The sequence below is a fragment of the Tasmannia lanceolata genome, unplaced genomic scaffold (assembly GCF_043159265.1).
Source record: "Tasmannia lanceolata isolate RefF3 unplaced genomic scaffold, GAP_Taslan_0.1 ptg000018l, whole genome shotgun sequence".
Classification (NCBI taxonomy): Eukaryota; Viridiplantae; Streptophyta; class Magnoliopsida; order Canellales; family Winteraceae; genus Tasmannia; species Tasmannia lanceolata.
Genome location: NW_027518695.1, coordinates 21,682,767 through 21,702,384, shown reverse-complemented (window position 1 = coordinate 21,702,384; position 19,618 = coordinate 21,682,767). Strand labels below are relative to the sequence as shown.

At 37.7% G+C, this 19,618-nt stretch overlaps 2 protein-coding genes across 2 annotated transcripts; one reads left to right on the top strand and one right to left on the bottom strand.

Annotated features, from left to right (window-relative positions):
• The first annotated feature begins 2,052 nt into the window (after window positions 1–2,052).
• LOC143851589 (grpE protein homolog 1, mitochondrial-like) lies at window positions 2,053–11,345 on the top strand. Its single transcript, XM_077361059.1, has 6 exons — window positions 2,053–2,313; window positions 6,925–7,141; window positions 7,226–7,413; window positions 7,584–7,751; window positions 9,071–9,199; window positions 10,940–11,345. The coding sequence occupies exons 1-6, from the start codon at window positions 2,170–2,172 to the stop codon at window positions 11,027–11,029; spliced, it is 936 nt and encodes a 311-aa protein (XP_077217174.1). The 5' UTR covers window positions 2,053–2,169; the 3' UTR covers window positions 11,030–11,345.
• Window positions 11,346–14,784: 3,439 nt separating this feature from the next.
• Window positions 14,785–19,013, bottom strand: LOC143851704 (FRIGIDA-like protein 2). The gene is made up of 3 exons (XM_077361188.1): window positions 18,095–19,013; window positions 15,489–15,664; window positions 14,785–15,395 (listed from the first exon to the last, which is right to left on the bottom strand). The coding sequence occupies exons 1-3, from the start codon at window positions 18,882–18,884 to the stop codon at window positions 15,135–15,137; spliced, it is 1,227 nt and encodes a 408-aa protein (XP_077217303.1). The 5' UTR covers window positions 18,885–19,013; the 3' UTR covers window positions 14,785–15,134.
• Between the last annotated feature and the right edge of the window lie 605 nt (window positions 19,014–19,618).

The following is a 19,618-nucleotide window of genomic DNA, read 5'->3' as shown; positions in this document are numbered from 1 at the left end:
GGGTTGCCAAGGCCTCAACCCTAACCCAACCCGAATTTAAATCGGGTTGGCTTTTCCCAACCTTAACCCAACCCAACTTGAGAAAATGCAAACCCAATCCGAGCCAAAATCGGGCTGAACCCGTCGGGTTTGGGTTGAGACCGACCCAAGTTGCACCCCTATCTCCCATCCTTCCCAAGTTGCACCCCTATCTCCCATCCTTCCTCGCCGTTAAAACTAATATTCAAGGGGGGAAAATTCATGGTAGCCAAACGTGCCCTAAGGGACCATAAATTGATGGTTTTATGATTGACACGTCATCCTGTGAATCCTGACAGTGATTGTGAAAGTAGATAATTTAAGAAGTTCATTTGTTGGTGCCCCTCTTGGTAAGGAGTCATGCCCCAAACCAGGGTCTGAAACAGCGCCGCATTCCCCTGATTCACCTGCACAAGTGCGCAAGGCTAAGAGATCAAAACATCACTTGCTTGATATAACAAGTATGTAGAGCAACTAGAGTTCATAAATAAAATAATTGTCAATGATCCAACAATAATCCTCCAAAAACAATTCTCTACTCATAAATGTTCAACCCAATAATAATAGAATAACCAATAAGTGTCGGAGTCAATAATCCTAAATGAAATAAGGCCACGTTTGGATACCCACAAGATTTAGATTTTTTTTTGAAAATTGAAATATTTCATTAATACTCAAAGAGCATTCGGGACCAGGAGTCAAAGCCTGCATTACAAGAGATTAACATATATTGACACGGGCATACCCGAAACTAATGAAAAACAAACCATACAAATATGAACTGAAAACATAAACTATCCCTTTCCTTTCTTTTCTAAACATGCCTTCTTTAAATTATCTATCGCACTTCCAAAAACTTTCATATGTACCCTTCCGAAACTGCACAAAACTCTTATTAACCTAAAACAAGTACCTCTGAACGATTGATTAACTGATAATTCCGAAAATATCAATCTTACACTCTGAGATTCTAAAGATCTAAATCTAGAAGTAACACCAAGAAGATATAGCAAAGCTAGAGGATCCAGACATGCACGGGCGGAAGCACATATAGCTTGAGGGGGGCCATGGCCCCCCCCGAATGACCAATGCAGACAAGTGTAAATTAATTTGGCCCCTCCAACCGTAAATTCCTGGCTCCGCCCCTGCAGACATGCAATTACCTTCACCCTTGCTGCCCGTCAACCTTGCTGCAGCAAGACGTCCCTCCCTCCCTGGTACAACATGAGCATGAGGATGACCGATGCCTTTTGTATCCAAAAACTCAAATCCAAATCCAAATTTATATACATGAGGTGTCCAAACGTGGCCTTAATGAATCTGGCAAATGTCCTGCTAGACTAACTCGATTCTGATATAAATGAATCTGGAAAATGTCCTACTACACTAACTCCTCACACGCCTAGATCCCGTTGCAACCTTCCACAACCATTCCTCTCATCCTCTGAATTTGAAAACATAGATATGACTCTCAGCTAACGCTCAGCACCTACCAACCCACTATAACAAGCGGATCAAGCATGCAAAGAAAACATGATAAATCGCATCGCAGCATTGTAAAAAACAAGGGATATGTTAGGGTCCATCGCAAAAGGCTTTTCGAGGCTGATCCGTCGCAAGTCGAACCAGCCACCTGGTGAACTTTGTCTCCATTTGCGAAATGCCTTTTGCGATGCACGGAAAGAGAACAATTTTAATTTTTAAACGGTAAAGTTTAACCACGATGCAATCTTTACTTAACCCTAGTTTAATGTAAATTGTCATTTTTGCCCTTTTTAAATCTAAAAATTCCAATCACACTCATTCCGGGTTAAAGGCCAAAAACTTCCGCGTTTCACAGCGCATGCCCAACGACGGCTGTTTTTGGATCAAATAAATATCAAGGGATGCAGCAGCACCGTATAAAATCTCAGATGATCCTAACCCTTAGAAGCATTGAGGTTTTTAAATCGAAGGGTTAGGATCATCCTATGGGGTCCATCAAATTAATGGTTTAGATCATCCAAACAGTGGGGCCATTACAAAAACCCTACTTTTCCTTCTCCCCAAGCAAACGAGTAGCACTCTCGCGCTCTTTCTCGACATTACCTTACCTTTCCACCAGTCTATATCTATTTCTTCTACTCCTTACCCTCCATACCCAAAATCAAAATGCTTTTTTCTAGGGTTTTCTCTCGGATTTCTAAGATCAGCCCAAGCCACATCCGATCTTTCGTTTCTTCTCGACACGAATTGCTTCCGAATCTCTCAAACAATTCCCATTCTCTGCACAAATCCACAACCTCTTTTACCAAGGTAGTAATCAATCCCATCTTAATTTTATATTTTTTAAAAAACTTTGAAAAGGCTCGATTTTTTTACTTACATATCGCTGGTTTTGCCTTTTGTGCGTAGTTAGGTTTTAGGTATTCGATTCAAAACCAGGCCTTGCTTCTTCTTTTTTTGAATTCTGCTGTCTGGGTTTAGGGTTTATGGGGTTTGATTTCTACATCCTTTTTCCTTTTAACAAAAGAAAAAAAAAAAACAAAACAAGAAGGGTAGATTTTAGGTTCTGGGTACTGGATTGGGCAGTGCTTTAGTCTATGTTGTTGGTACAAATAGCAATTTCTACATGATTACATTCTATTTCATTTTGTGTACTCATACAGTCATACTTACTGGGAAACTCCCTTCAGATCATCGTACAAACTTCCTATCAAATCGTCAATTGATAGAACACCGTTCTATCAGAAAAGAAAATAGGGAAGAGGAAGATAGAAAAAAGGGGAAAGAATGAGTTAATTCGAGGAAACTCATGCCTCCAATGAGTTAATTCGAGGAAACTCGACCTCCAAGATGCAAACTGCACTTAATTTGATTATTCCTTGCGCAAAAGCAATACGGCATCTGCATTATATAGAATTTAGGGAAAGCAAAATATGAAAATAGAAATCAACAGAATAGGAAAAAGGAAATAAGGAAACCTAATATAAGATAGCAATAACATAGATAAGGAAAGCATCTAAATAAGAAAATCTATTCCTAACATTCCCCGCCTTTAATTTCAACCTTGTCCTCAAGGTTAATTATCCTCATCATTGTCGTCGGAATAGCTAGCTGGCTCGATCATCAACAACCATTTTTGTCCGCAACAATGACCTTTATGCCATTTCTCATCACAGTGCCAACATAGCCCCTTAGTCGTTCGGTCCTTGAGTTCTTCTTCCGTCAATCGCTTCACATGCAGTTACGACCCATGGATTCTATGGGGCCTTCTCGAAGAAGATCAGGGGGTCGGCCAGTAAAGCCATCATACGAATGTCGACTATCTTCATTTAGTCTTTCCTTCTGTAATCGCACATAAGAGATAGCCGCCGTCATCGTGCGAGGACAATACATCTTGACTTCCCACTCAATGTCTAGATGGAGTCCTGCGACAAACGTCCCAACTAGCTGTGGCTCTAACCAGTCTCTGGCTCGGTTTGAGAGTCGTTCGAAGCGACCTTAATACTCCAAGATAGTTGTTGTTTGCTGTATTTTTGCTAGCTCGCCATGGACATCTTCGTACCCAGATGGTCCAAAATGAACTAATAGACCCTCTACGAATTCCTTCCAAGTAGGAATTCCATGAGAAGTTGCTTCAAACCAATCATACCATTAAGTAGCATATCCCTCGAGATTGATAGAAGCGATTGCGACCCTGAGATCCTCCGCCGTCTGATGGAATCGAAAATATCGCTCCGCTCGAGACACCCAGCCAATCGGATTGCTACCATCCCACCGCGGAAACTCGATTTTAATCCGAGGAAAATTTTGATCTCAGTTGAGATATGTTTCGCCACCTTGATTATCACGTTCATTGATTCGATGATCATGAGAGTTTGTAGCGCCTTGTTCAGACTGATCCTTGTGTACAATAGTAGATTCAGACACAAGATCAGGTCTATCTTGGGTGGTCATCATTTGAGGAAGATTCAGAATTTGAGAGACCAATTCTCTAAACATCTTCATTATTTTCTCTTCGAAAGCTTGGAATCTCGAATCGATCTTTGCATCCAACTTCGCTTCCAACTTTGCTTCCAAGGATTGTTCTTCCAAGGATTCTTTTTCCTGTTTCCCAAGCGCTTTTCTAGGAAACCCATTTGTTGAATACATTCCCTATATTTTTAGGGAAATGATTTCTGCGCTCCAATGTTTTTACAAACATGCGCTATAAATTTTGTCGTGTAGCATTTAAAGGGCTGTCAGAGGAATATTACGGTTCTCAAAAGGCTCTTAGAGCCCTTTAAATACTACACGACAAACATCTGGAGCGCATGTTTATCAAAACTTTGGAGCGCAGAAATCATTTCTCTATTTTTAATTCTTACCTTCTATTCATATTTTATGTTTATCTATGTACATTTTGCTAATAGAGATTATTGAATGATCAAAATGTGTATTTTTCTTATAAATTTTCATATAATCATTCTTAGATTTTGACTTTCATCTTTTACAAGAATGGGTTCCATTGGGTTATCTCAGTTTACTTACTAAAACTTGAGCACATATATTGGTATATTAGTTATTTGATATTGTTAATCTGAGGTGATTATTAACTCAAGACTAGACAACTATGTCACAAATGCCGTTCTCGGGAATTTCTCGGCCAGGGAAAATCTTGCGATATATTAATTTTTTTAGGTTTATATCGGGAAATAAAGGGTAAAAATAAAATTATTTATAAAATATAGAAAAATATTAAATTTAAGAAAAAAAATGTAAAATAAAAATATCGGGATAATATCGTGATATTATCGGGATATTTTATGATAAAAATGAAAATATCGCTATATTTTTAAAATCTCGGGATTAGTTCGGGATTTTGTCGTTTTATCAAAATCTCGCGATAAAAACGCTATATTTTGAAAATATCGGAGATATTTGTGACATAGCTGGACAAGGGGCCAAAAGGCAGAAGACGAGGAGTATTTTACCATTTTGTATCGTATCTTTTTGTACCTTCCACCCTCTTTTTTAGAATCTTTAATTATCTATTACAATTCCAAATGAGTTGTATGAACCAATGAAAGAATTTAAGAGAGGGAAAGAATAGCCCCCTGAAAAAAAAATCTAAAACTACAAGTTTCAGAAGGAATCTATAATAAACCAAGGCTAACTTAGTTTTGACTCTGGGGTACCAAGAACTTTAGGATTTGCACTCTCGTCCTATTTTCTTCCCTCGATGAAATGATTTACAGACTTTCAGGATCATACAAACACTAAAGCAAGAGATATACGAAATAATGGATCGAATGGCAAGTGTGGAGATTTTGTTACTTGTACTGCGACTATAGTTGAGAATTGCTTTTGGAAACTTTAGTTCTGCACTATTTTTCAGAGAAGAAAAGGTGGCATTGTAGAAGTAAACTGAAGCATGTGTCGAAAATCATATAGATCACCAACACTTTGCCATGAACTTATAAGCCTAGCATCTCCACCGACATCTGAACATTCCATTATGCCCTTTAATTCTTTATTCATACATGGACAAAAGACAATAATGAGAACTGTTTAAAGTTAGTGCATTAATCCAAAATATCTACATTTAAGATGTTAGTGTTTTGTCGAGTATCTTTTCATTGTTTGAAAGGATTTCTGCTGAAATTAGTCAGGTAGGAGTTTAAGATTTATCCTGAGTCGACAACATTTACACATGTAGTAAAACCTCATTACATGCTTTTTAGTTTGACAACTGCCTGGTGGACATAATTAAAAAGGCTCACCATTTCCTAAGATGATGCACCTTGAGCAGATGCTATTGAGGAGATGTTGGATGTGATCGAGGGTCACGACACGTAGATTTGGCATGTTTGGTGATCATCCAATAGCGATCTAGATTGACTCGCTTGTTCAGGTGTTGACAGAGATGATATTATGACTTTTGATTACTTTCCTCCTTGAGGTTATTTGTTTTTTTCTGTTTTTTATGTTCTCTCTTCCATTTTTTTTTTTTTGTTTATAGCTACTTGTTGTCGACTCGCTTGTTCGGGTGTTGACTGAGATCCTCCTTGAGGTTATTTGTTTTTTTTTTCCTGTTTTTTCTGTTCTCTCTTCCATTTGTTTTGTTCATAGCTTGTTGCTGTTTTCTTCTTTTTGGTCTGACTCCTCCTCGATCTTTTTATTCCATCTGCTCTTTTTAATATAATTACCATGCAAAACAAGAGGGTGCACCTTGAGCATGTTGGAATTTTTTTCAGCTATAAGATCTGTAAATTTCAACGAAGAAGTTTCTTTTAATGAATTGGATTTGGAATTTCTTCCAATACAACCTATCTTGTGCATTTTCTTTTTGGGGACTTCTTTGTGGAGTTGAAGCTCTTTAGTTTGTCGACCCTGACCTTCATTTGCTTCGTTATGCCCTGGTCTGTTATATGTCTTCTCACATTCTGTCTGTTATATGAGCTGTTACAATAGATATGTCTCGACCAAGTCTTTCAAATATATTTTCCTAGCTTCACTGATTCTGTAAAGAAATTTTATATTCTTTTATTCAAATTTATTTCCTGGATTCGTTTATCCTGTAAAGAAATTGCATCTTTACCTTTCAAGTGAGGTAGAACCCACAGTTACAGTGATTTTTTTTTTTTGAATGGTCGCACGGTTACAATGATTTTCCTTGATCATTGAAAATTCTGTTAGTTGGCAAGTCATTACTTCGTAATTCTCAAAGAACGAATTTTGAACAAAGTATCATTGATATAGTGCCTTACCAATGATAACATATTCTCAAGCTGCATGAAAGTTTGCCATGCAGCTTGAAAATATTACAAAATATAAATTTCTAAAAGTTTTATTTTGAACAATATATCATTAATATTTTCAAAAAACAAAAACAAAATATCATTAATATAACTGGACTAACAACGGTACTTTATTCCTTGCCAGTGGTCTCCATGTCAGATAACTCAAACATTGCATTATTCGGTCCCCGGGAAAGCCAATTTTAAGCAAGTTGGGATCTCCTCATCTGCATCTCCTCACGCAACCGATAAAGAAACTAGCCAGTTTGTAGATGAACACGGAAATGGTTTAGATGAGAATACTAGTGAGTCAAGTAAGAAAAGTGAAGATGGTAAAGCTCCCGATCAAACAAAAGAGTCAGGTTCAAGTTCAGATCCTAAATTTTCAAAGTCTGAATCTGTCTAAAAGAGGAGAAGTACTTAACTAACTGCATTTTCTGATTCAGATACGGAGAGTGATCTATCTATTGATGATCTAGTAAAGATAGTTTCTGAGAAGGAAAAGTTATTGGAGGCAAAATACAACGAAATTGAGATAATGCAAGATAAAGTTCGTCGGAGGTATGCAGAAATGGAGAATGTCATGGACAGGACAAAACGTGGAGCAGCGAACTCCAAAAAATTTGCTATACAGGTCTGCTACTCTCACGTTATTTTTGAATGGTGGATCCGCTTCTCATTATTCTTTTGTTTTTACTGGTAGTGGTTCTTTCTGCTTTTATTGTACTGGCTATTATTACTTTATCATTTGTTTCTGGCGGGTTTTGAGATCTTATGATGCTCAATATTGTGACTTTTCTTCAGGACTTCGCCAAGAACTTATTAGATGTTGCAGACAATTTGGGAAGAGCTGCTTCTGTTGTAAAAGATAGCTTTTCAAAGATTGATCAGTCTAAAGACTCTGCTGGAGCTGTTCCACTTTTAAAAACACTTTTGGAGGGTGTTGAAATGACTGATAAACAGCTTGCAGAGGTAATGTTGCCGCAGTGCCTTTTTTTATCAGATTGTTGAAGATGCATTTTGTTGCTTATAGTTATGAATACCATTTCTTTAGGTGTTTAGTGGTTCATGACATGCTAGTGTCTAGTCTGTTTCATAGAAAAATGTAATAAATCATTATATCAACTAAATTTAACAAAAGATACATTTTGTGTAGAAACCCTTGGTGTTGAATCCTTCAAAAGTAGGAGAAATCCTTGGTGTTGAATCTTCACAAGTAGAAGAAATACAAAAAAAGCTACCTAGGGAAAACATGGGTTCAAATAATAAGCATGTTATACATTTCGTTTAATTACCCATTAAATGTCATGAAATCAATTAAGAAGTCAAAGGTTTATTATATAAATGCTAGCTTTTAGGGCATTTACACTCAATTTTGTCCATTTCGGACCAAACAAAACTGCATTGATAACCATGGTCTCATTGGAAACATGGCTAAATTAGGGGAGTGGTTCCTGTTGATGTCCATTATACTCCCATTTTTGAATGATGGGTAGAATGAACAACTATGCAAAAAAACAAGAAAACAAAAGCAACTCAATGAGGAAGTCAAAAATCTCTAAATCTCGCCCGGACGAGCCATACAATCCGCTTCTTCGTTAGCCGATCCCCGCAAATGATGGAAGCGAATCGGAAAACCACCCAATCGATCCCAGATCTCATCAAAAAACCCCACGGCGAGGAATGCAAACCATCTAACCACCTGATAAAATTGTGGGAGTCTCCCTCCACTATGAGATGACTCAAGTCGAGAATGTTGATAATCCGAATGCCTTGAACACCACTGCTCTGGCTTCAGCTCATTAGAGTCCTCCCCAATAGGTCTTGAGAAGGCTCATCTTGTCATCCCCCTTTCATCTCTTTGGAGCCCCCCCACTCCTGCCAGACCGGGTTTGCCAATTCTCGATTCGTCGAAGTTAGTCCATGATATTCCCTTGCTTGAACTTTGGGCATGAGTTTTATGTCAATTCAATTTGTCGACTTGGCATTGTAGTTGCAGGATTGTTATTGTAAAGAGAAAAATAAAAAAGGGGCTCCATTGCTCAAACATCTTGTTAAAATCCTAGACAAGCAACGGAGAATGAACGGAAGCAAATGATTTGGTCATATGGAAATCCTTATCAATGAACCCATGTATGTTTTTACATATACTAGTTGTCTTTATTTTTTCCTAATTTGCCATGCCAAATTAATTTCTAGCAAGTTTATTTTATTTTTTCATTTATGTGCAATATATGAGGGATTCTTTGATGGTTTTTGTTGCTTAAAATCCTCAACCTTTTCGCTCTCAGGTGTTCAGAAAGTTTGGAGTGGAAAAATTTGATCCTATAAATGAGCATTTTGATCCACATAGACATCTTGCGGTTTTCCAAGTGCCTGATACTTCAAAGCCATCTAACACTGTTGCTGCCGTTCTGAAGGTATGAACTCGTTATATATAATGCGTCAGATAATCATGAATTCTGTTGGGTACAGTATTTGTCTTGAGAAAAATCTATTGCTTGAAAGTTACTTGCATATTGTCAGTTTCTTGACATTTTTTTTACTCCAAACCATAGTTTTCAAACTCCCCGCGTCCGCGGCGACTCTCTTTTACCTTGGCGACAATCCGCGTTGTGCCACATCAGCATTCCGTGTTTTGCCCTACAGAGTCAATAAAATCTCCTTTGACTCTCCCAAGTTATGACCACGTCAACCGAGTACTCAGCCGCATCAACTGAGTACTCGACCGCGTCGTGCCGAGTCGGCTAGGATTTTCTTCGGCTGCGTTCCACGCCGCATCTGCGTTTTCAACATTGCTCCAAACGTTAAGGGGCACTTCCTTTCCTGCTGTCATAGATCCTGAAAATTTAAGGGCGATTGTCCAAGCCCCAGGTGTCCATGTCTTGATTTTTAACTGAGTTAGGATCCCATAATGGATGGACAAATTTATTGCCAACGCTAAGTGAATTCATAAAATTCAAGCAATGAGAGGTTATGGTGTTATCTGTGTCTTTCTTTCCCCAAATCAAACATTGATATTCTTGATTCCTTACCATTGTGGATACTTGTGCACCATGCGTGGTTGAAAATTGCTTGATTCTAGTGTTTCAGATAAGCACCAAAATGATAGTGAGACCTACTGGTTTCTAAGGAGCTTGCTTCTTTTTATATGGGTTAGGTTCCCTTGGAAGAAGAACAGCAGAAGGACCACGGTCAACCAGGTCAAAGTACTTCATAAGGCCATACCTATGTTTTACAAGCGGAGATCCTTGTTATAGGAGAGTGTCAATGCTTTGGGGCATAACCGCATAAGTAGAAAATTGCAAAAAGACTTAATAATGTGTAGAAGTTAGGAATAAAACGAAATATAAAGAATTATTGTAGGCTTGCAATAAATGAACAAATTGGATAACAGGGAAATGTTAACTGAGTCTTGTATGAGTTCAACCCATGCCACAGACTTCATATCACTGAAATGGTCAAGTAATGAAAGTATAACAACAGTGAACTTACACCCACGCATTGAAGACCTATAAACTGTGGATATCGATTATTTCAGTGTCATAACGGATAACCCAGTGCCTGCATATACTTATTAATCTCTTCAGTATGTGTTATTTGCAAAAATTATCTATTTTTGTGCCCTTATAATAAGATTTTTTGTTTCACTGGGAGTAGGTAAGCATCAGAGCTTATTTTTTGTTAAAAAATATTCCGGTGAGTATAAGAAGAGAGAGAGAGAGAGAGAGAGAGAGAGAGAGAGAGAGAGAGAGGTGGCAATTTGTTTTTCTACTACGAGTTTCAGCAGTGACTGGCATTGGTATTTGGTGGGTTTCATGGAGGGCCTAGTTTCGTGTTGTCCTGCTTGTCTAGTTATGCACATGGATTTAAATTTTGATTTTGGTTTTGGTCCCTACCGAAGCCACTTTTTTTTTTTTTTTTCCAAATTTCAGTCATTTCAGTCAAAATCCAAAATTTTCAGATTCCGGACCCAACTGAAATTTCGCATTTCGGCCGAAATTTAAAACAATGATTCTGCATATGTATTCAAATCTGCAATCATGATTTCTTTCTGACAGTATTCTTCACATTTGCATTAGAACTGAGGGATTAAAGTGCTTGTAGAAAGTAAATGCTTTATGAGGGATTAAATTGCTTCCATTTGTTTTTGGCTGCAGCCTGGATACATGCTTCATTACCGTGTTATTCGGGCAGCTGAAGTTGGCGTTACTGTAACCAATGAGGCCGATGAAGATTCTGTCGCATGAAGAGCCTTTCCAGTACATGTGTCTGTTTTTGTGGGAATCTGTATAAATTCTATGAGGTAAAATTTACCCTCTAGAATGAGATACTTGGTTCTAATTCCAGGATGGGTGGATAAAAGTTTTGCCTTAACAGAGATATACATTATTTCATTAACAATATCAGCAGATGTGCCATAATACATGTTAACTTCATTTATATCTTCAAAATGATTAACGTTATGAAAACTAAGCTTATTTATTGGGTTGATAGCCAAGTACTTTAAGGCACATTCCATGAATTTTATGTGAAAGCAGTAATAGAAAGTGTTTACATGCCTGTCATTAATTTGCTATGCTGCACCGTTTTTCCTCTTTTGACAGATACCCTAATCTTCTTGCTGAATCTTACAACCCCGTCCGCCATGCCCGAATCTCTTCTAAAACCCAATTCAGTAACTGATGCTCAGATCTCTGATTTTACATTTCAGTGTATTTGTTCTTCTCATTTGGTCATCTCCTATTTAAAAAAGTTTCACCTGAAGAAAGACGATCCTCACCGTTCACATGGGTATTTGTGGACTCAAATCAGCAAGCATTTTCAGGTTCAGTTGGTATTTGTGACTCGAATGAAGAGGAAACAAGAGCGCTGCTATGGGGCATAAAAATCTTCTCGTCACTTTGAGGACAATTGATCATTGAAGGTGATTCTTGTATTACCAATTTACCATTACGTGGGCAAAAATTTATTTTTGAAGATTCAAGGTCTTTGCAACCAATCTCACCCACAAATTGTGCTTAACACAGACCAGTAAATGATTTAGCGGATGAATTGGCAGAGAAAGAAATAGAGAGGGGAAGGATCATCACAGGTGAATCTGCCCCACTTGTGGATTAATATCTAAGCATTTGGAGAGTAGCAAGGGAGCATATAGTCTGATTGGGGAGCTAAATTAGGAACAATAGGATTCTAATTCATACGTTTCCAGGCATGTTCATACCTTTACTGGTGGTTTCATTCAGTAAAGTTTTTCACTAAAAGACTGCTCCCAAAACCAATTTCCATGACCAAAAGCCTACTTCATATCGTTGGCCTACTCTTCTTTCTGCTAGGAAATTTTTTTGCAACTAAATACCCTAACATTGGAGGACTCTTTTATGAAAAGCAGATTCAAAAACTGTAATCTCAAGTGAACTATTATTTTTCAAATGTTCCATCATATGAAGAGACCGAAGATCCATCATCTTAAACCAGCTCGGAATACAAATAACACAAGCATAAACTCCGGAGAGAATCTCTCCCTGTTTGGAATGTGCCAGAGAAGCATTTTTGACAGGTTTTTTCTTGGAATTTTTTCTTTGCACAATTTAGAGGAGAAATAGTATAATTATGGATATTTAAAGGGAAATGATAAATGCGCACCTTTTCATTGCTAGGGACACCCAACTGCAGTGTATCAATGACTGCAGAGAGGGGCTGATGTACTTCACGTCCACTCAAGGTTTTAAATTTCGGTTTTGGAGGTAATTTCGATCCTATCTGAAACAGAAATTTTAGCTGAAATCCCAAAATTTTGGCTGAAATTCGGTAAATGGCGCTGGAGATGTCGTTTTTTGGGCCAAAATTTCTGGCGAAATTACTGATATATATTCTGCTGAAATTATGTAGAGGAATAAAAAATTAATATTTTATCTTAAATTTCAAAATTTCGTAAATTTCGGCAATTTTGGTTTCGGAACGTTTCGGTTTCGGTCCTCACCGAAATTTCGGATTTTGGCTGAAATTTAAAACCTTGCATACACTGCAGTTGGGTGTCCCATGTGATGAAAAGAGGCGCATTTATCATTTCCCAAAACAAAACCCGTAGAGAGAGCATGATTCCCATGTATGAGAATGGGATAACAGTTACCTTTCTACTCAATAAAACAGATTCCCATGTAATTGATACCTTTTTACTCAATAAAATTAGTTACCTTTGAAAAAAAAAGAAAAAGAATGGGATAACATGATTCTCATGTACTCTCCCCTTATCGGTACATAGTATAGACAAAAATTACAATTAGGCCGTGGTTGGCCAACATGAAAAAATATTCCATCGTACTATCTTTATGTATTTGTACACCCTTTCATCATATAATTTTTGAAAACAATAGTGGGCCTCGACGTGGGTCATGATCAATGGTTATTAAATCATTCTTTTCCTAAGCAAGGACTATTTCATTTAGGATTTGCTTGGGACCCATCGCAAAAGGCATTTTATGGACAGGTTGTTGCGTGAGAGTCAAACGGCTCCAAAAAGAGAAAGTAGAGATCGTGAAATTAAAGATAAATGATGAGTTGGCAGTAACCAACTAGCCTAATGAATCTCTATAAATAGAAGAAATGTCCTTTTGAGAAAGGATCCGGATCCAATCCTGGAGAGAAAAAGCTACGCAAAGGGGATCGGATCTTCTAGAGAGAGAAAGCTACGCAAAATGAGAAATAGAAGAAAGAGAATGAGAAATGTGAGAAAAGATTTAGCTAACAGTTTCTTTTTTTTCTTTTGCAGATATTTTTCGGGGAAGAAGACATTTCTCTTTCATGAGAATGATAAAGAAAATCCCTTCAGAGTCTCTTCCTGGGACTTTCTAAAGGTCCATTTAGGATCTCTTCCCAGAGACTCCCTAAGAGAGAAGACCTTTCTCTTCCGGAAGAAAAATGATAAAGACGGTGGTTTCCCCAAAATAAAGAAGACATCTCTCTCTAATGAGAAGGATGAAGAAAATCTCTTTAGAGTCTCTTCTAGGACTTTCTAAAGATCCATTTAGGATTTCTTCCCAGAGACTCCCTAAAAGAAGAAGACCAGAAAGATGATAAAGACGATAGTTTACCCCCAAAAAGATAAAGACGGCAATTTCCCCACAAGAAAGAAGACATTTTCTCTTTCATGAGAAGGATGAAGAAAATTCCTTTAGACTCTCGTCCATGGACTTTCTAAAGGTCTCTTTAGGATCTCTTCCCAGAGACTGCCTAAAGGGTAAGGCCTTTCTCTTCCGAGAGAAAGATGATAAAGAAGGCGGTTCCCCCAAAAGATAAAGACGGCGGTTTTTCCAAAAGAAAGAAAAGTTTTCTTTCTTGAGAATGATGAAGAAAATCCATTTAGAGTCTCTTTCAGAGACTTTATAAAAGTCTCTTTAGGATCTCTTTCCAGAGGCTCCTTAAAGGAGAAAGGCTTTTCTCTTCCGGGGGAGAAAGATGATAAATACGGCGATTTCCCCTCTAAAGATAAAGACGGTGGTTTCTCCAAAAGAAAGAAAACCTTTCTTCTTCGGGAGAAAGAAGAAAATCTCTTTAGAATCTCTCTCCAGAGAGTCTCTAAAGGTCCCTTTAGGATCTCTTCCCAGATACTCCTTAAAGGAAGAAGACCTTTCTCTTGAAAGAGAAAGATGATAAAAATGACGCATTCCCAAAGGAAAATGAAGAAAGTTTGAGAAGATGAAGAAAGTCCCCAAGATAAAGAAATTTCATCCGAAAATATCTGTTAACAAAAATAAGATCTTTCTGAAGGATAATTAATTGGAAGCTGTATTTAGATAGGGAACCTTTTGATGATCAGAGGTGTTTTCTTTCTTCAAGAAATGTAAATAATTGTCAATAAAGCGGGAAGTGTACGATCCCTGCCAAAATTAATAAAACTTATTCTCGCAGGAGGGAAATTTCATCTCAATGCATTTATGTGTGTGATTTGCCTTTTCATGCACGTGAAATTTGTTGCGAACAAAAATAAAGAACACTTCTAATATGGATGAAAAACAAATAGATATTTCCATTTAAATAAGATGCACAACGGCAAACAATGAAGTTAAAGTTAGAATTACAGATAACTGTCACAACATGTCAACGGCAGAAAATACCATTCTATGTTTGCTTTTAGGTCATTTAGAAGGTCATGCTAAGGTTTACCAACTAACCCGCATTGACCAGACTAAATTGGACTGTGCCATCAAACTAAGGTAAGTACGATGGACGATACGGTAAGCCACCAGACAAGGGGAGACCGTTGTAGACCAAATGCTTATCATACAAACTAGTTCCCAGAAGATGTTCTGAAGAGACAGGGTTGACCAACAGCCCAGAAGGCTGTGGTTGTTGTTAATTGATTGTGGTTTGAGGAGCACTATGAGGGACAGCAGCCATGGTTGGCACCACTGGCCGAGGCTTCTTGTTGGGTGCATGTTGCTGGGGCTTAAGTGCATGCAACCGTGCACCCTGTTTCTTGTCCGCCATCTGTTGTTTTAACAGAGAAATACGCTTCTCAAGATTCTCAGATGACAATTCAGATTCAAGGCTATGCTCTTCTATGCATGTGATTACTGCTTTCAAAGCAGCAATTTCTTTGTCCTTGGCCTCATTCTGTAGCAGATATACACAGTTTATAGTGTCTCCATGAGCAAAAGACATTGAAATACATCGGGAGTAGGCAATAGAAGGATGCAAAGACCATACCTGTGACCTAGTTGTGTAATTCCCCCGTTTTCGGATTTCTTCAGCAACCTTCTCGGATTCTTTTAAGTAGGCTTTCAACAATGGTACAGGAGGGAATTTATTCACGAGCTCAAAAGCATAGACGAAGTAAACAGCCTCGAGTTGCTTCCCCTTACTGACCAGCTTCTGAACAAAATCTGAAACAAGCAAAAAGCTTGCTGGTCACAGGAAGGGACTTATCCACAAGCTAATGCAACCATAATTTCAATGAGCTTAAAATTGTTTTGTGTTTGAGGCTATATATAGCCCATAAACTCGTGGTAATAGGAGGTTTTTTAAATTGTTTCTTTGCTCTGAACATTGGAAAATAAGGGGGCGTTTGGCTATGATTCCAATTCAATTTCTTAATTTTGCTTTTGATTCTTGATTTTTGTTTTTTCTTCGAGAATTACGTTTGGTAACTAAGGTAGAAAATTTATTTTTTTCTGTTTTTGCAATAGAATCACATTTGACTGATAAATTTGATTCTTAATTATAAGCAATAGGGAATCTAAAGTAATACATGCCTTATAAGAGACATAGGAAATGAAACATCAACCAATCAACCAAGTGAGTAATTCATATTCATTAGAAAACTCAACCCTATATGTCATATGTTTCATGTCTTATACTATGTTTTTTATCTTTAGGGTAAATTAACATGAAATTAAATGCAGAATGTTAAATTGTTTTTTAGGTGAAACGATTAGATTGTTTGGTCAGATGGAATTTACCTTCCAGGTTAATTTCTCCATATATTTGACCCATCATTTCATATATTTGTTTAGATCCGGGATGTAACCTTCCTCCTGCTAAAAAATCATGGACCACTTGATCCACCTCAATCACGCTGCAACTTGGGTTTTTCTTTGCTCCATCACCATCATCGTCCTCATCCTTGCCACATTGTCCCACTGGTCTTTTGAAGCATATAAATTCGATATAAGCAGATGTGCTCCATTGTCCCTTGTTTCCAACATTGCAATCTATTTCTCCACATCTTCGCTTCCCCAAAAAGATTTCCCATGGCTCCGAAACCCTCTTAGCAACGCGCCCCAGACAAAAACAATGGGCTCCATCAGCATTCCTTTGATAAGCTCCTGAGCCTCGTCCAGGAGGTTCGCATGACTGAGAAGAGCAACCATGCATGTATAATGCTCCCTAATGTTATAAACTCGATCCATTTGATTTAAAATTTCTCACCCTCTATCGTCTAACCCTGCATGAGAGCAAGCAAATAAGAGAGCTACAAAGATAATGGCATTAGGTATAATCCCTATGCTCTCCATTTCACTGAATAAATTCAGTGCTCTAAGAGAATGCCCATGTATGGCAAGCCCATAGATCATTGAAGTCCAAGAACAAACATCCATTTTCACTATCTTACCAAACACCAAGGTAGAACCTTGTAGGAAACCACACTTTTGAATACGAAGCACCTAAGATATCATCCACTTCAATCCCAGTTTCTCAATATAACGATGAACCCAAATACCTAGTTTAAGAATTAAGATCCCCAAGACAGGTTTACTAACCAATATTGTCTGGTTAGGTTTCACTACCTCGACTAAGATCTCTTTGAACATCTCAAGTGCATCCTGGTACCTACTGCTCACCTTGATATGATAGCACTCCATGTAGTTACATTTATTTTCGAAGCATTGTTAAAAAGCCTCTGAACAGTCCCCACGGATCCAAACCTCGCATGGGCTCTGAACATTGTATTCCATGAGACAACATTTTTCCTCGGTAGTTGGCGATCGGAGCGGCAGTTGGAGATGTTTAAAATTTTGCCAACACACTAAAATTTCTTTTCTTTTGGACATTTTCACAACGATCTTCTGTGAATTTCTCTTGGATTGATCTCTTAATGTTCCACTAAGGATCTAAGCATGTATTGATTGTGGTTTGCTTCATTGTTCTATTGTTTATTTAAGTTTTGGGATATTTTTAGGGAAATCTAACATCTTACTAGATCTGCCGAAGTATTTCTGACCTCATCTGAGTTTGATTAGCTTCTCATCCTGTGGTTTCGCTGCAAATCCTTTTTTTAACGGGTCGCTGTAAATCCCTGCCAGGATAACATCAGAGTGTGTCTGAAAAAGCCTTCAATTGATCATCCAAAAAGCCCTCCATAAACCTTTTTTTTTTACATCCAAAAAGCCCACCCTACATTTTTTACAACTAATATAACAATTAACAATAGTTCCTTAATTGCATAAAACTTCATGAGTTATAAAAAAAAAAAAACTTGATAAAATCCTAACAACTAGATAAACATCAATAATAAGACACTAATATCTTACATAAAGATAAAAAGCTATTATCCTAGTAGGATTGGAAACCCAGTGTCCAACATCAATCAAGAAGCTGGAATTATATGCATGAAGAGTAGACTAATAAACAAGTACCAATTAAACTTAAAAAGTAGTAATGGTAGTTTGAGACAATCATGTGAGGCATATCCATCTTAGATAACACAATCAATTTTTTGTAGTGGAAAGAACCTTCTAATCAAAACCCACAAAGCAAAAACCCATAAAAATTATTTGACACAATCAAAATGCAATTTTTCCTTTGATCCTTACCAGGAACCCTCTCTGTAAAATCAAGCGCCCTGATGAAACCAATCTGTTTCCATCTAGGAATGAAAACAGCAAGGTCCAATAATTCATCTACATCAAATAAAGAAACCAAGCCATATGAAACTAAAAGCTGCAAAAATGCAAAAACCTCTAAAGGGTTTTCACCACCAGGACTAATCTTCCCTTTCCATTCAACCGCCAAAATTTTCGCTCTCTCCTTCTCATCATTCTTAATCTCTGGTGAAATCATTAACAATCTCTCTAACAAAAGAATACAAGTCTTTCTAATTGAACCCAACTCCATATCCTTATCTCCCTTTGATTTTGAATCCGAACTATAAAACCCATCCATGGCATCCAAAACCAACTTTGCTGGGTCAGATGCAAATCTAAGAGCAGGGCCAACTTCATTCCGTACAGTAGAGAGTTCTTTCTTATTTCTTATTATGAAAGATCGAATTCCCTTTCCATCCATGTTTTCACAGAAGGATTTTAGCTCTGGTCTTGGAATAGCGTCTGAGGATGATTCTTCAGGTTTTTTGGAAGGATTTTCTGGGTTTTCTGATTTTTCGACAAGAGGGTTTTGTTTGTCCTTTGATTCGAGGTCTTTGAGGCGAGACTCGAAGGATTTTGACATGGAGTCGATGTGGGTTTCGAGATCGTTCCATTGAAGAGAGAAGGAGGCGAAAGAGGAGGAATGAGATTGGAGTTCTTCGAATGCTTTTCGAAGTGATTCTTTTTTTGAGGGAATGGATTTTATGGCAGCAGAAATCGATTTTGTAGAAGAAGACATTTCTGCAGAAGATCTGTGAAGAATTTTGTTGCCACCTAAACACTCGATATGCTAAATCTAGCTGCATACATCTTTTCAAGTCTGGTTCATTTGGATGCCTAGCCAAAGTTAAAATCTCAATTTGGTCCTCTCTAGATTGCATTTTTTGAGTTTTTATATGGTGTAAGCCCTTATAGTCCCTTATTTTTCAAAAAAGTATTGTACGGACCAAATCTTAGGATGATCCAAACCGTCCATAAGATTGCCCCAAAAATCATTTCCATAGGATGATCCCAACCCTCCGATCTATAGAGGTTTCCATTCCTCTATAGATTCGGAGGGTTGGGGATTCCTCTATAGATCGGAGGGTTGGGATCATCCTATGGAAATGATTTTTGGGGAACAACCTATTTAAGTTGTGTTCCATTTTATGTATGGTTTGGATCATCCTATGATGTGATTCTAAAGAGAAGTATAAGTTAGTGAAGTGAGTGCCCACGAACCGTCTCGTACAGTACTTTTTGAAAAATAAGGGACTATAAGGGCTTACACCATATAAAATCTCGCATTTTTTTGTGAAAACTGCAATATAAATGCCCAACTTGAACCATTTTAGTTTGGGCATTTTTGCATCCAAAGGTCCATGATCTTTAATACATATTGGTTAAGTAAAACTTTTTTTTTTTTTGATGGGTAAGCTGGAGCATCAACATCAACTTCCACACAGAATCTTGCATAATTGAGTCTTGACCCCT

What these genes read in the sequence shown, in the direction of transcription:
- LOC143851589 (XM_077361059.1), top strand. Translation starts at nt 2,170, where the DNA reads ATGCTTTTTTCTAGGGTTTTCTCTCGGATTTCTAAGATCAGCCCAAGC. An exon ending in CCACAACCTCTTTTACCAAG is followed by an intron (nt 2,314 to 6,924) that starts GTAGTAATCAAT and finishes ATTCCTTGCCAG; the next exon opens with TGGTCTCCATGTCAGATAAC. An exon ending in CCAAAAAATTTGCTATACAG is followed by an intron (nt 7,414 to 7,583) that starts GTCTGCTACTCT and finishes ACTTTTCTTCAG; the next exon opens with GACTTCGCCAAGAACTTATT.
- LOC143851704 (XM_077361188.1), bottom strand. Translation starts at nt 18,884, where the DNA reads ATGTCTTCTTCTACAAAATCGATTTCTGCTGCCATAAAATCCATTCCC. An exon ending in TTTTACAGAGAGGGTTCCTG is followed by an intron (nt 15,665 to 18,094) that starts GTAAGGATCAAA and finishes TGCTTGTTTCAG; the next exon opens with ATTTTGTTCAGAAGCTGGTC. An exon ending in ATTACACAACTAGGTCACAG is followed by an intron (nt 15,396 to 15,488) that starts GTATGGTCTTTG and finishes TATCTGCTACAG; the next exon opens with AATGAGGCCAAGGACAAAGA.